The sequence below is a fragment of the Pyricularia oryzae genome, chromosome 4 (genome assembly GCF_000002495.2).
Source record: "Pyricularia oryzae 70-15 chromosome 4, whole genome shotgun sequence".
Classification (NCBI taxonomy): domain Eukaryota; kingdom Fungi; phylum Ascomycota; class Sordariomycetes; order Magnaporthales; family Pyriculariaceae; genus Pyricularia; species Pyricularia oryzae.
The window spans coordinates 4,688,175-4,701,144 of record NC_017851.1 but is presented as its reverse complement, the minus strand read 5'-3'; the positions used below and the strand labels follow the sequence as shown (position 1 = coordinate 4,701,144).

Genomic DNA, 12,970 nt, shown 5'->3' with positions numbered 1-12,970 from the left:
TTAACCTCGTCCGGCGACCAGGCCTCCAAGGGGTCTCCCTGCAGGTTATCCTCCGCCGAAAATCGGCCAAGCACCTCCCGTTGCAGTGCTTCCGCTTTTGCTAAAGGCTCGCTCACTTGCTCGCCGTTAATAACCAGCGGCGGGGACCGGAGGCGTGGTCCGGCTCCCAGCCAGCCCACCATGTTCCACAAATCCTTATCGTCGCGCAGTTGGTCGATCCGGTGCCTCCAGTACTCCCGCTTCGCGGCCCGCACCCCTTTCGTATAGGCTTTTTCCTCGGCAGAGGCGTCTGCCCTATTTACAGCGCTCCGTTTAACCCGCTGGAATTCGGACCAGAGCCGCTGGCAGTTTTCGGTCCACCAGGGAGCCGAGCTGCCCCTTTTTCCCGCCGGCGTACCCACGACCCACGTCACTTGCTCCCATAAAGTTGTAAATTCAGCTACCCACGCGTCCAATGCGTAGCCATCGGCCGCGGATCCCGGGTCCGGCATGTCTTGCATGCCAAAAGCAAGTAGCTCCGCGAACTTTGGTAACCGGTCGTCCCTAACCGAAACGTTAATCGCCTCCGGGCGGGGGGCGCCGCGCGTCCGCAGCGTGGTATAAAGGGATTCGTGGTCGGAGCCTGTGTAAAGACTGCTGTCAACCACAATTATTGTGCTGGGGAGGTTGGAAAAGACCATATCCAGTAAACCCCCGTCGCGGTGGGTGGGCACGCCGATATTTCCTGTAAAACTTATCCCCTGGGCTTGCGCCCATGCCGTCAGTTGATCCCCTCCGCGTGCGTTTGCGCGGCCCGGCTGGTATGCAGCAACCGCTACGTTAAAATCGCCGCCTAGCACCGTGGGTCCATTTGGCACGGTATTGCATACCATTTCCAGCGCGGCTTCAGTACCCGGAGCCCTATATACGTTAATAAACAATATTCCGTTAATTTCGAACCAGAGTACGTCCCGCGTATTTTGGCCCTGCGGTAACCGTCGTTGTGCGGCCCCTAGGGCGGCCCCCTTTTTAACGTAGGTGAGCACCCGGGGCCGGAGCCCAGTCATGGTTTCGTAAGTGTTGGCGTGCCATTCGTCCACTGGCGCAAAAACATCATAGCCCGGGTGCGTTTGTGTAGTCGTATTTAGCCCGCACCATGGCTCTTGAACGTTAACCAGGTCCACCTTTCTCTGGTGGCACAACTCCAATAGGCTCAGATGCACACCCATCCTTTTACCTACGTTGGCCCAAACTACGTCGAGGCATTCCCGCTGTATATTGCCGAGCGAGTATTTCGTCATATTAATCGACGGGTTGCTTCCAAGTTTATCCCATCAGCGGGGCAAGGTGCGGCAGCCGCTGCGTCCTCCTCCATTTCGGCTGCCCAAACGATTTCGTCGTGCACGCGTTCCTGTTCAACCTGCAGGAAGTTACGGATGTCCGCCCCTGCCGCCTCGCATGGCCGCGCTCTTTTGTTTGAAATGCTCGATCGGGAGCTCGAGGTTTGCGAATGCTGCGATGAGGTGCTTAGGACCGGGATTGCAGGTGCTGGCTCTCGGCGGGCCGTTTCGGCCCGGTCGTTGATAATCGCGGCACGGTTGGCACGTCCGATTCTGCGAATCCCCTTAAGTTTACGCTGTGAAGGTCGTTCAAACTTCCCATTTACCACCAAAGGTCGGGCAGGGCAATTCTCATGTCCGGATGGGAAATGGCCGTGGCAATTAACGCATTTGGGGGCTGCCTTGCACGGCTCTTCCTCTGTCGCATGTTTTGCTTCACCACATATGCCGCAACGCGCTTGCCGTACGCAGCGACGTATTTCGCAATATCCCTGGCAACCGTCGTGGTGGTGTGTAATTTTGCGTGATTTTTCAACCTTCCGCGCACGTTTCGACACTCCAAAAAGCTGAAAGGGCTTTACGGGTTGAAGGAAGGACACTATCCACGTGCCCTCAGCCGTATGTGGGTCGTAACCATGTTTGGAAATATGCCAGTTGACTGGCTGCTGGCCTGCTGCCACGGTAATCTCCTCCTGGATTACCTCATGTACGTCCTTTCTTCCGTCCAGGCAATTGAGCGTTCGGGGCACTCCAGAAACGGCGTATGTGTGCCAGGTTGTCGGGACAGTGACTTCCCGCGCGTCCAATGCGTCCATAATGGCCTTGACCGCGCTGGGGTTGAGGAGTTTTTGCCGTGTTTCCTCAGAGGCCACCGTAACACCCCAGCCCGTGGGGGTACGCTTGGCGTTTGGGATTTCACTGTGTGGCACCGAGACCAATTCGGCCAGTTTGGTCGTTACCGCGTATGGCTCCCTCGTCACCATCCGCAATTTGTCATTTACGCGGATCAGGATGCGGTTGGACGGCTGTTCTGTCAAACGTTTCGGGGCTTGGGAGCGGTCCCGGCCCGATTGGGAGGGAGTTGCGGAGCTGTCAGGTGCATTGCCGGGCGTCGTACGTATCGGGTACGAGCGCGTGGCCGGGGTTAAAATTCGCGTTGGGGCCGCCGCTGGTGGCGTGGCGGCTCGCTCGGCCCATGTGACCGATTTGTTAGTGGGCGTGCCTCTGCCTTTAGAGGCCGACGACGCCGTGCCCGTCCTCGTAATTAAAATGCTGCGCCTTTCGCTGGAACTGGTCGGCGAACGCGACGGGGAGCGCGAACGCTCTTTTTCAGGGAGGGTGCGACTGAGGAACCAGCCGCTGATCACGTCGTCAAGTTCAAGAACAATTCTCCTAAGCGCGGCGTCCTCCGGGGCCTGTAAACTTTCGAGCTTGGCTGCAAAGACCTCTTCGAGCCAGCTGCCGACTGTTTCCACGTTTTCCAACTCCTGCTGCAGTGTTTTGATGGCCAGGGCCGGGAGGCTGGAGTACCTTCCGCGGCCAGCCGGCTGAGGCGCGTTAGCGGTGCGCGTGTCGAGAGATACGTGTCCCGACTCGGCCTGGCCCTGCGGCAAAGCCTGCGGCGTGCTCTGCGGGCGCGCGCGGCGGTTTGAGACCTCTGGTGAGGCCATGACGACCGGCGCCCGGAGGGCGAAAATTCTTCAGCTGTTAAGCTTATTGGTGTGTTTGGGTGTGAATCGCTAACAAAGGTGGGTCTGACCCATGAATGGTGGAGGATGCTTGGTTGTTGTTGCCGGAAGGTCAGCCAAAGCTCCTGTTCCCAAAGATAGATACAATGCCGAAGCATTCTGGCATCCAGATAACCACAGAGATGGAGTGGCAAGTCTCTTTGCTCTCAAATATCCAGTCGAACAAAAATTGTTGACCATAGTTTCGACACACAGATCGGTGGCAAAGAAGGTCACTTTATGAAGGCCAACATCCAGGCCTTTGACGCACCCTTTTTCGCAATGACACCAGCAGAGGCCGCCTCGCTAGATCCACAGCAGCGTATGCTCCTCGAGTGTGTGTACACCGCGATGGAGAATGCCGGCTACACAATGGCCGACATGCACAGCGCCCCGTTTGGCGTATACGTCGGAAATTTCATGTTAGACTTCCGTAATCTTGTTATCAAGGACGTAGATGTTCCCATGACTTATACAGCGACAGGATCGGTTGCCAGTGTAGGTGTCTTGACGACGAGTGTGAAGTGAACCGAACCCGTTGCTGACCGCCACCTTCTTCACAATGCACATAGACATTGGCGGGAAGGATTTCTTGGTTTTACGGACTGAGGGGACCAGCGGTCAGTGTGGACACTGCCTGCTCCAGTAGTATGGTGGCACTCCACCAAGCTGTTGTCGGGTTAAAGCAAAGGGACTGCTCTATTGTAAGTTGCTGGGGGCAGTCTATTACGCATGATTGATTTCTAGACGGTGGTGTTGACCAGTGCGCGGGACAGGCTATCGTATGCGGCACAAATGTTATTCTGACCCCAGAAATGGGCCTGGAGATGAACGGATTGGGAGTTCTCGATCCAGCTGGTGCTTCAAGGAGCTTTGACAAGTCAGGAAACGGCTATGGGCGAGGAGAGGGTATTTCGGTCGTGGTTTTGAAGAGGCTGTCAGACGCGATTGCCGATGGAGACAGTAAGTCGAGGTTTTACCCGCTCAACCCATCGCCACTTTTGAACCGGATCAGGCCCATGTCACACCACCGTTCAGTCTTATTTTAACCGAGATTCCCCAATTAGCAATCAGGGCCGTCATCCGAAATACCGGCTGCAATCACGACGGACACTCACCCGGGTTGACCACGCCGGCAAAAGAAGCCCAGGTAGAGCTGATGCAGCTTACTTATGCGCGCGCCAAGCTCGATCCAGCAGAAACTCGCTTTTTCGAGGCTCACGGCACTGGTACAAATGTTGGAGATCCGATTGAAGCTTCTGCAATTGCAGAAATATTTGCAAAGACGAGGTGAGTTTGTTGCATTTGTTTGTTTGAATGGAAGGATACTAACGGTATAAATAGAACCCCCGAGGAGCCGCTGTATGTTGGTGCGCTGAAGGTAGGGTATCCTTTTTTTTTTTTTTTTTTTTTTTTTCCTCAAGCAAAGAACAGAGCACTAATAGGATCTAGAGCAACATTGGACATACCGAAGGCAACTCGGGCATCGCGAGCTTTATCAAAGGTGTTTTGTGTTTAGAAAGCGGGATAATTCCTGCCAATGCCTGGTTTCGTGAGAAGAACCCGCGGATTAAAGAAGAGTGGAATTTACACTTCCCAACCAAGTCCGTACCTTGGCCCAAAACACCGAGCGGTGTGCGACGAGTTTCGATCAACTCTTTCGGTATATCCGGCACCAACGCACACGTTATCATGGATGACGCCTTGTCATATTTGCGCGCCAACAGCATCGATGCACTTCATCACACCGTCGAGATCCCGCGGCTTTCGCCACGAGCTCCCCTGCCACAACCTGTGATCAACGGCACTGGCTTCCCGCCACAACTCTTTGTCCTGTCAAGCCAGGACCAGGACGGTATCGCGAGGCTGTGCAGGGCCTACAGGGAATACCTGCCCACCATGACCGAGCCGCTGTACAACCTCAGCTACACACTTGCAGAAAAACGCTCCAGACTCGACTGGCGGGCGTTTGTGGTGGCCAGCTCGTCGGCCGAGCTTGAGGCGGCGCTAAAACAGGAGCTGCTCGCCACTCGAACTGCGAGCGAACCTGGGCTGGGCCTGGTGTTTACTGGCCAGGGCGCGCAGTGGCCGAGAATGGGTGCCGGCCTGGCGAGGTTTGACGTCTATCGGGAAAGTTTGGAGGCAGCCAATGCATACCTCAAAACTATTGGGTGCGAGTGGTCTGTCGTTGGTGCGTGGTTCTCTACTTGGTTCCTGTGCGCCTTTACAAGACACCAGCTGACATGGACAAAATTACAGATGAACTCTCCAAGTCCGCCGGGGACTCCAATATCAACAAGGCGGAGTTCTCTCAGACTCTCTGCACGGTTTTGCAGGTGGCCCTTGTTGACCTTTTCAATGAATGGGGTCTGCAGTTCCGTGCCGTTGTGGGCCACTCCTCGGGCGAGACCGCCGCTGCCTATGCGGCCGGTGCGATTTCGAAAGAATCCGCTTGGCGTATTGCTTTCTGGCGTGGTGAGTAGTAGCAGCAGCAGCAGAAGCAGCAGCAGCAGCAACGCCTGTTTATTTAGAAGCTTCAAATCTACTGCTACGATTTACTCACCAAGAGGCATCTGTAGGAAAACTGTCGGCAAAACTGTCCGACGCTCTCGAGCAGCCAAAGGGCACGATGGCCGCCGTGGGCCTGACGGTGGATAAGGCCAAAGAGTATATTGACAAGGTTTACGAATCTGGCTTCCAAGGGGTCGAGAAGCTTGCCGTTGGCTGCATGAACAGTCCAAATAGCCAAACGATCAGTGGCGACGTGGCCCAGGTCGAGGCCCTCGTCGAGCTGCTTAACAGCGAGGGCGTCTTTGCGAGGAAGCTCAAAGTCGAGATGGCGTATCATTCACACCTCATGAACCCCATTGCAGAGGAGTATGCTCAAAGCATGGGCGAGATTGAGCCTCCTGGCTCCGCAAGCAAGCAAGGGTCGCCCGTGGAATTCTTTTCGTCCGCGTACGGCTGCCATGTAGAGCACGAAAAGCTGAGACAGGCGGCATATTGGACCACGAACCTGACGTCTGCGGTCCGCTTCAACGAGTCAGTGGCTGCCATGCTGGAAGCAAAGATGGATGAAGAAAGCCTTTGCGACTTGGTCACGGACCTCTTGGAAATCGGCCCGCACGCAGCCCTGCAAGGCCTGCTCCGCAACATCAACGACGCCACGCGACCGAACACGGGGGTCAAATACCACCACGCACTGAAGCGCGGCGAGGACGACGTGGTCGCCATCTTGTCTGCTGCAGGCTCCCTCTTTGCGCGCGGACTGGAGCTGTCTCTGAGCAAGGCCAACCACGTCGAAAACGCCACCCCTCGTTTGATGGTCGACCTGCCCAGGTATCGGTTCCAGCACAACAAGGAATACTGGTACGAATGTCGGCTGAGTCGCAACTTTCGTTTCCGGCATTTCTCGCGGCATGAGCTCTTTGGAAAGCCGGTCAACGACTGGAATGGCAAGCACGACGCCATCTGGCACAACTGGATCAGGTTGAGTGAAAATCCATGGGCTGAGCATCATACCATCAACGGGAGCGTGCTGTATCCCGCCGCTGGCATGCTGGTCATGGCCATCGAGGGATGTAAGCAACTTGCCCAGCTGGATAACCCAGAGCGCAAGTTGATTAGTGGCTTCAGGTTCCGCGAAGTTTCGTTCCATTCGGCACTAAAGGTCCCGGTCGGGGCAATGGGCGTCGAGTCTCACCTTTATCTGAGACCCGCCAAGCAGGCAGCACTCGAGTCCAAACCCTCGGCCTGGCGCGAGTTCCAGGTCTGCACGGCGCAGGACGACGACTCGTTCAGGGAGCACTGCTGCGGCCAGGTCTTGATCGAGTACCAAGAGGCGTCGTCTGCTGTCGACGACGGCCGGGAGAAGCAGGCCTTTAAGGAGCACTGTCGAGTCCGCATTAGAGACGCAAAGGCAAGATGTAAGACGCGGGGCACCTCGAAGGACTTTTACGACGCATGGGGGGCCGTGGGGCTGACGTTCGGCCCAACATTCCAAACCGTGTCCGAGTTCCAGGTCGACCACGCCGCCGGTGTTGCGCTTGCACAAATCAAACCCACCACTCCACTGCTCAGGTCGCTAATGCCGCACAATTACCTACAGCCGCACCTGATCCACCCTACCACCCTGGACGGTGCGATCCAGGCGTGTCTGGTGCCCCTGGTGTCCAACCCCGCCAGGAAACAGCAAAGCCCCATCGTCGTATCCTTTATGGATGAGCTGTGGGTGTCGGCCGCTAATCAACCCGACCATGGCTATTAAATATTCGCGGATTCCGCCTCCCACGGACGCAACAAGCACCTCCTGTCCTGCACAGCAGTCGATCCCACTTCCGCCGAGCCCATAATCAAACTCTCGGGGTGCATCGTCACCGAGGTTAATGGCAACGAAGAGGCCGCGCCTACGCAGGACCCTAAGCACAAGGCTTGGAACATCGACTACCGGCCCGATCCGAGCTTCCTCAGCCCCGAAGCTGCACAGGAGGCGTTTGCGGGCGGCGATGGCTTCCTAGAGTACGTTGATGCCCTAGCCCACAAGAACGGCTCTCTCAAAGTCCTTGATGTTTGTGAAGGCTCTTGTTCTTCAGCGAACTCGAGAAACGTGCTGGCTCGGCTGCAAGGGCGGCATCTTCAATACGACGTCACCGTGAGCGACGATTCGCTTCTGGGGGAGCTTCAGGCTAGTGGTCTTTCCGAGTACGAGGGCGTCAGTTTCAAGGTTTTCGACGTCAAGGCGGATCCATCCTCGCAGGGCTTCGAGGCCGCGTCGTACCATCTGCTGCTTGCGCCGATCAAATCGGTCCCCGACATTGACGAGATGGACCGTGTCGTCGGTCGATTCCTGTCTCTGCTGCAACCGGATGGCAAGATCATTTTTACAGGGGTGCACGGTGCAGCCGCCGCCGCCGAGACCTGGGGCACCTGCTTGACTCGCAACGGGTTCAAGAGCGTGGACGCAGTGCTCGGTGGCGCCGAGGGTCGTGTCGTGATAGCCAGCGCGCCTCGGCAGGAGAGCGAGAAAAGGGCCCTGGGCAGCTGCTACGTTGTCGGAGATCTGACCTCTGATCTACAGCGCACCGTGGCGGAGAAAGTAGCCGCCTCGCTCCTGGAAAGTAGTGGCCTTGCCGCCAAGACCGCCACGGTCTCGGAATACAGGCAGCTTACGGCTGCGATTGGCCAAGGGGAGGTTGCCAAGAGCTCCTGCATTGTGCTCTCGGAGCTTGAGAACCCACTCCTGGCCACTGCCGATGCGGACAGCCTCGCCGCCGTAAAGACCATGGTCACCGGCAAGCAGCTTCTTTGGGTCTGCAAGGACGACTCCCCCGACACTGCCATGGTCACGGGGTTTGCGGCAGCCATGCGCCTGGAGCAGCCTAGCCTGACCTTTGTTACGCTCGCTTTCGGGTCTCTGGAAAGCCCAGCCGCGGTGGCCGACAAAATTTTGTCTGTCAAGGCACGCATCACTTCGGACAAGGAGGCAGCCCACGAAACAACATACAAGGTTGTTAATGGCGTGCTTGCAGTGCCACGCCTCACGGAAGCTACGGCCGTGACCAGGCATATCCTTCAAGCCCCTTGCACAGCTACAGTCCCCACGCGGTTCACGACTACGGCAAAGCCGCTTCGTTTGCAGATTAAACAGATTGGCCTGCTGTCCTCGCTGCACTTTACCCATGACGCCATTCACTCCAGCCCGCTTGGCGACTTTGAGGTTGAGTTCAAGACGATGGCGACGGCAATCAACTTCAAAGATCTGGCGGTGATGCTGGGCAAGATCCAGTCGACGCCGTTTGGCCTGGAGGCCGCGGGCGTGGTGACGCGCGTCGGTGCCGGCGTGACCCGCTTCAGGCCCGGCGACCACGTCTTTGGCTTCACCTTCAACGGCGCATTCTCCACGTACGCCCGCGGCGCCGAGGGCACGCTGGCCCCCGTGCCCGAGGGCATGTCGTTTGCCGAGTGCAGCACCATCCCCATCGTGTACACGACGGCCTACGCGTGCCTGTACGACGTTGGCGATCTCGAGAAGCGCCTGCGTCGTGGCCAGAAGCCGCCCACTGTTCTCATCCACGCCGCGGCCGGTGGTGTGGGACAGGCGGCCATCCAGCTTGCTCAGCGCGCCGGCCTGGAGATCTTTGCCACCGTCGGCAGTGTCGAAAAGCGCGACTTTTTGCACGGCACCTACGGCATCGCGCACGACCACATCTTTTCCTCGCGCGACCTGACCTTCAAGGACGGCGTCCGGCGCATGATGGCCGACCGCGGAGTCGACATGGTCATCAACAGCTTGGCGGGAGACGCCCTGCGCGCCACCTGGGAGCTGGTTGCGCCGTTTGGCGCCTTTGCCGAGATTGGCCTGTCCGACATTGAGTCCCGCTCGCGCATCAGCATGGGCACCTTGGCCAGGGGCGTGCGCCTCGAGGCCCTCGAGCTCAACTACATGCGCAAGACGGACCCCGGCCGCCTGGACGACCTGTTCTCCCGCGCCATGGAGAGCGTCCTGGGCGAGAAGCTGCCGCGCGCCACGCCCATCACCAGGTTCCCCATGTCCAGGATCCAGGACGCCATGCGCTTCATGCAGAGCGGCAAGCACATTGGCAAGATCACGATCGAGGCCGTGGACGGGGATGTGGTCGACGTCGCCGACGCGGGGCTCTCCGAGACCAGCTTTGACGAGAACGCCACCTACGTGGTGTCGGGCGGCTTTGGCGGGCTGGGGATCGAAATCATCCGCTGGATGGTGGCTCGCGGCGCTAGGAACCTCGTTGTGCTCTCCAGGAGGGGCGCCGCTGACGACGCTGCCAAGGCTCTGGTGGACGAGGTGCAAGCTGCCGGGGCCAAGATCATCACCCCTTGCTGCGACATAACCAACCTGCAAAGCCTGCAACAAGTACTCGGCAAGGCTCTGGAGGGGTTGCCGGCGGTCAAGGGCTGCATCCAGGCCTCTACGGTTCTCAGGGTAAGACTCTCCTTGTCCTTGACACATAACATACTCATCCAGGAGTAGACTGTAGATTAAACATAAAGTGTACGACGAGTTATGACTAACAAGCAACATCCACAGGACAACGTCTTCACGTCCATGACCCCCGAGGAATGGCATGGTGCCCTCGGCGTCAAGGCCACGGGCAGCCAGAACCTCTGGACGGCCCTGACGGCCGACTCGTACAGGCTCGACTTTTTCACCATGCTCTCCTCGCTCACCGGAATCACCGGCAACGTTGGACAGTCAAACTACTCTGCAGGCAACGCTTGGCAAGACGCTTTTGCACGCCAGCTGTCCTCGGAGGGCCACAATGCGGTCTCTCTAAACGTCCCCGTGATGAGCGACGCGGGAATGGTGGCCGTGCGCCCTGCGCTCAGAGAATACCTGCTGTCCACCGGCTGGTCATACATGTCCACCGCGGAGCTGATCAGGCTCCTGGACTACCACTGCCGCCCCGTTGAGTCGCGCACCGCCAGGGAATCCCAGGTTGTCCCCATGCTCTGGCTGCCCAAGTACTCGGCCGACGAGGGGGCAGAGCAGCCCGGCTGGCAGCACGAGCCCATGTTCAACCACTTGGACTTGCAGGACGGGTATTCCAAGGCCTCGGCCCTCGGCAAGCAGGATCGTGGCAGGCGCACGACTGCCGACCTGATCGCGGCTGCGGACACGGTGGAGGATGCCGAGAAGATCGTCCTCGATGCGCTTTTGGAGCAGCTGTCCAATATTCTTCAGCGTGAGGTGACAGATCTCGACCCGGCGAGGCCAATGTCGGTCTTTGGAGTCGACAGTCTGGTGGCTGTCGAGTTGCGGGTGTGGATCAACAAGCAGGTTGGTGCTGACGTTAGTGTGTTTGATATGACGAGCGGCCAGCGGATCAGTCAGCTGGCGGCCAAGGCAGCAGCTACTTCGAAATTTTTGACCTTCAAGGTAGAGTAGAAGGCCCGTCACGGCCACGTTGACCAAGCTTGGATCGCCATGATAAATACTTTTTTGTCTTTGTTTCTACGTCACGTCGATAAAAATAAAACATGTACTATATATACACTACGGCACTGCCCCACCAACCGTCATCACCCAGCGCTCCTCACAGGTACGTCTTCAACAGACTGTTGTAGTAGACGTAGGCCGTGGAGCTGGGCGGCTCAAAGCCGTACATGTAGTCGCCCCACCAGGGCCCGGCAGCCCACCACAGGGCACCCAGCCAGACGTCGCTGTTCTGCTTCATGTGGTCCAGCATGCCCTTGACGGCGGCCTTGCACTGCTCGTTGGGCCCGCCGGCGAACTCGCCAATCATGCCGACCTTCTTGTTGGCCCTGAGCCACTCGGTGGCGCCCACGATGCGCTGCACGCCAATGTTTGCGCTCACGCAGTCGGGCGACGTGCCCGACGAGTCCGAGTCGAGGTACTGGTGCATCTCGTACACGAGCTTGTTCTGCGGGTCCGTGAGCGCCTTCATGTTGTCGTTGGTCGTGTTCCACGACCACGCCCCCGACCACGCGTTGCCCTCGACGAAGATGTACTGCGACGTCGCGCCCGCCGCCCGGATGCCGTCGATGCTGGCCTGGTTGAGCCGGAGCACCAGGTTCTGGTCCATGGTGTTGTACTCGTTGTTGGTGTCAAACACCACCTTGCTGTTGCTCTTGAAGGCCGTGCCCAGGTTGACGAAAAACGTCCGAAAGGCCGACGTGTCGGTGATGATGGCCTTGTTGTACCGCCCGTAGTTGTGCGGGTCGATCACCGCCCAGCCGCCCTTGTTGGTGATGTGGTTGACCACCGTCGTCAGGTTGCGGAGGTACGCTTGGTTGAAGGCGCCCGTCAGCCCCTTGTCTGCCAGTCGCTCCATTGCCATGCAGACGCGGAACGTGTTGTAGCCTTGGCTCATCAGAGTCTGTCGTGCGCAGGGTAAGTCAGCTTTGCTTTGACATGATCATTGATGATACTAATATTTATCAAAAAGTAGACCTCAGAAATGAGGCATGGGAATACCAACATCAATGGTAGAAGGCTCCGGGAACGTGTACTCCTTGCCCCATACGCCAGGGAGAGTGTCCTGGCCAAACTCGGCACCGGCCTCGTTGGTGCCAAAAAAGATGAACTTGCCGTTGCCGCCGCCACCACCAGGACTGCCGCCGCCATTGCCCGGAGGGTTTGACGCGCCGGGTTGACACTGGTGGTACCACTCATTCACCACGACGCACGAGTGCCCCGAGACGCAAGTGGTCGGACCGGTGTGGCCGTTTCCACCGCACTGCGCCCACGCGGGAGCCTGCGCGGCGGCGGCGCTGATGAGGGCGCCGAGGGCAAAAATAGACTTCATTCTGCAGAGCCTCGGTTGACGGATTGTTTTTCGTGTGGCGATGCACTGAGGGGTGGGCGGGCAAGAACCAGCCAGCCCATCGGACGAACATTTGAGCGGCGGCGTGGCCTTTTTGTATGCGAAAGTAAAAACACAGAGTCAGTGGAAATGTGTGCGTGTTTTTTTTTTTTTTTGTCTCCTTGTTCGGTTTGAGGTTGAGCAGGTTGGAAATTTCGGATTCGCGTCCCGGAGAGGGGTTCACATTATACCACTACAGGTAGATTAACACGGAGAAGGAGCACCCGTAAAAGGAACACTACAAGGGCCAGTGAGGCAAATAGGGAAATTTGCACCAGATCTAGCGCCCCTTTCGTTTTTACATTTGACTATGACGACTCCGCACCCAAAATCTTCCGCCTATCGGTTCCCCAACACTCCACCTCCAAATCTCGCCGCACACTGGTACCACCAAAACATCCCTGAGCGTCGGAGGAGCCTCGTCCGCAAAATACAACCATGGTTCGCTCTCCCTAGCTTTTGGGAATCCAGACTCGATGGTTTCCGCCAAATGTGGAAATCTGGTCGGATGTTTGCTTCTTTGCCTCTTTCTTCAGCGCGCCGACCTGTCACTTGTCCTCGC

At 57.8% G+C, this 12,970-nt stretch overlaps 2 protein-coding genes across 2 annotated transcripts; one reads left to right on the top strand and one right to left on the bottom strand.

Moving 5' to 3' along the window:
* Positions 1–3,286: 3,286 nt before the first annotated feature.
* Positions 3,287–10,970, top strand: MGG_13591 (mycocerosic acid synthase; the record flags this gene model as incomplete). The annotated part of the gene is made up of 10 exons (XM_003717375.1): positions 3,287–3,544; positions 3,619–3,750; positions 3,823–4,009; positions 4,114–4,336; positions 4,391–4,427; positions 4,499–5,237; positions 5,306–5,521; positions 5,626–7,277; positions 7,350–10,007; positions 10,113–10,970. The coding sequence occupies 10 exons, from the start codon at positions 3,287–3,289 to the stop codon at positions 10,968–10,970; spliced, it is 6,960 nt and encodes a 2,319-aa protein (XP_003717423.1).
* Positions 10,971–10,994: 24 nt separating this feature from the next.
* On the bottom strand, positions 10,995–12,645 carry MGG_10083 (endoglucanase 3). The gene is made up of 2 exons (XM_003717374.1): positions 12,025–12,645; positions 10,995–11,922 (listed from the first exon to the last, which is right to left on the bottom strand). Exons 1-2 carry the CDS (start codon positions 12,349–12,351, stop codon positions 11,119–11,121), a joined length of 1,131 nt encoding a protein of 376 aa, XP_003717422.1. The 5' UTR covers positions 12,352–12,645; the 3' UTR covers positions 10,995–11,118.
* Positions 12,646–12,970: the final 325 nt, after the last annotated feature.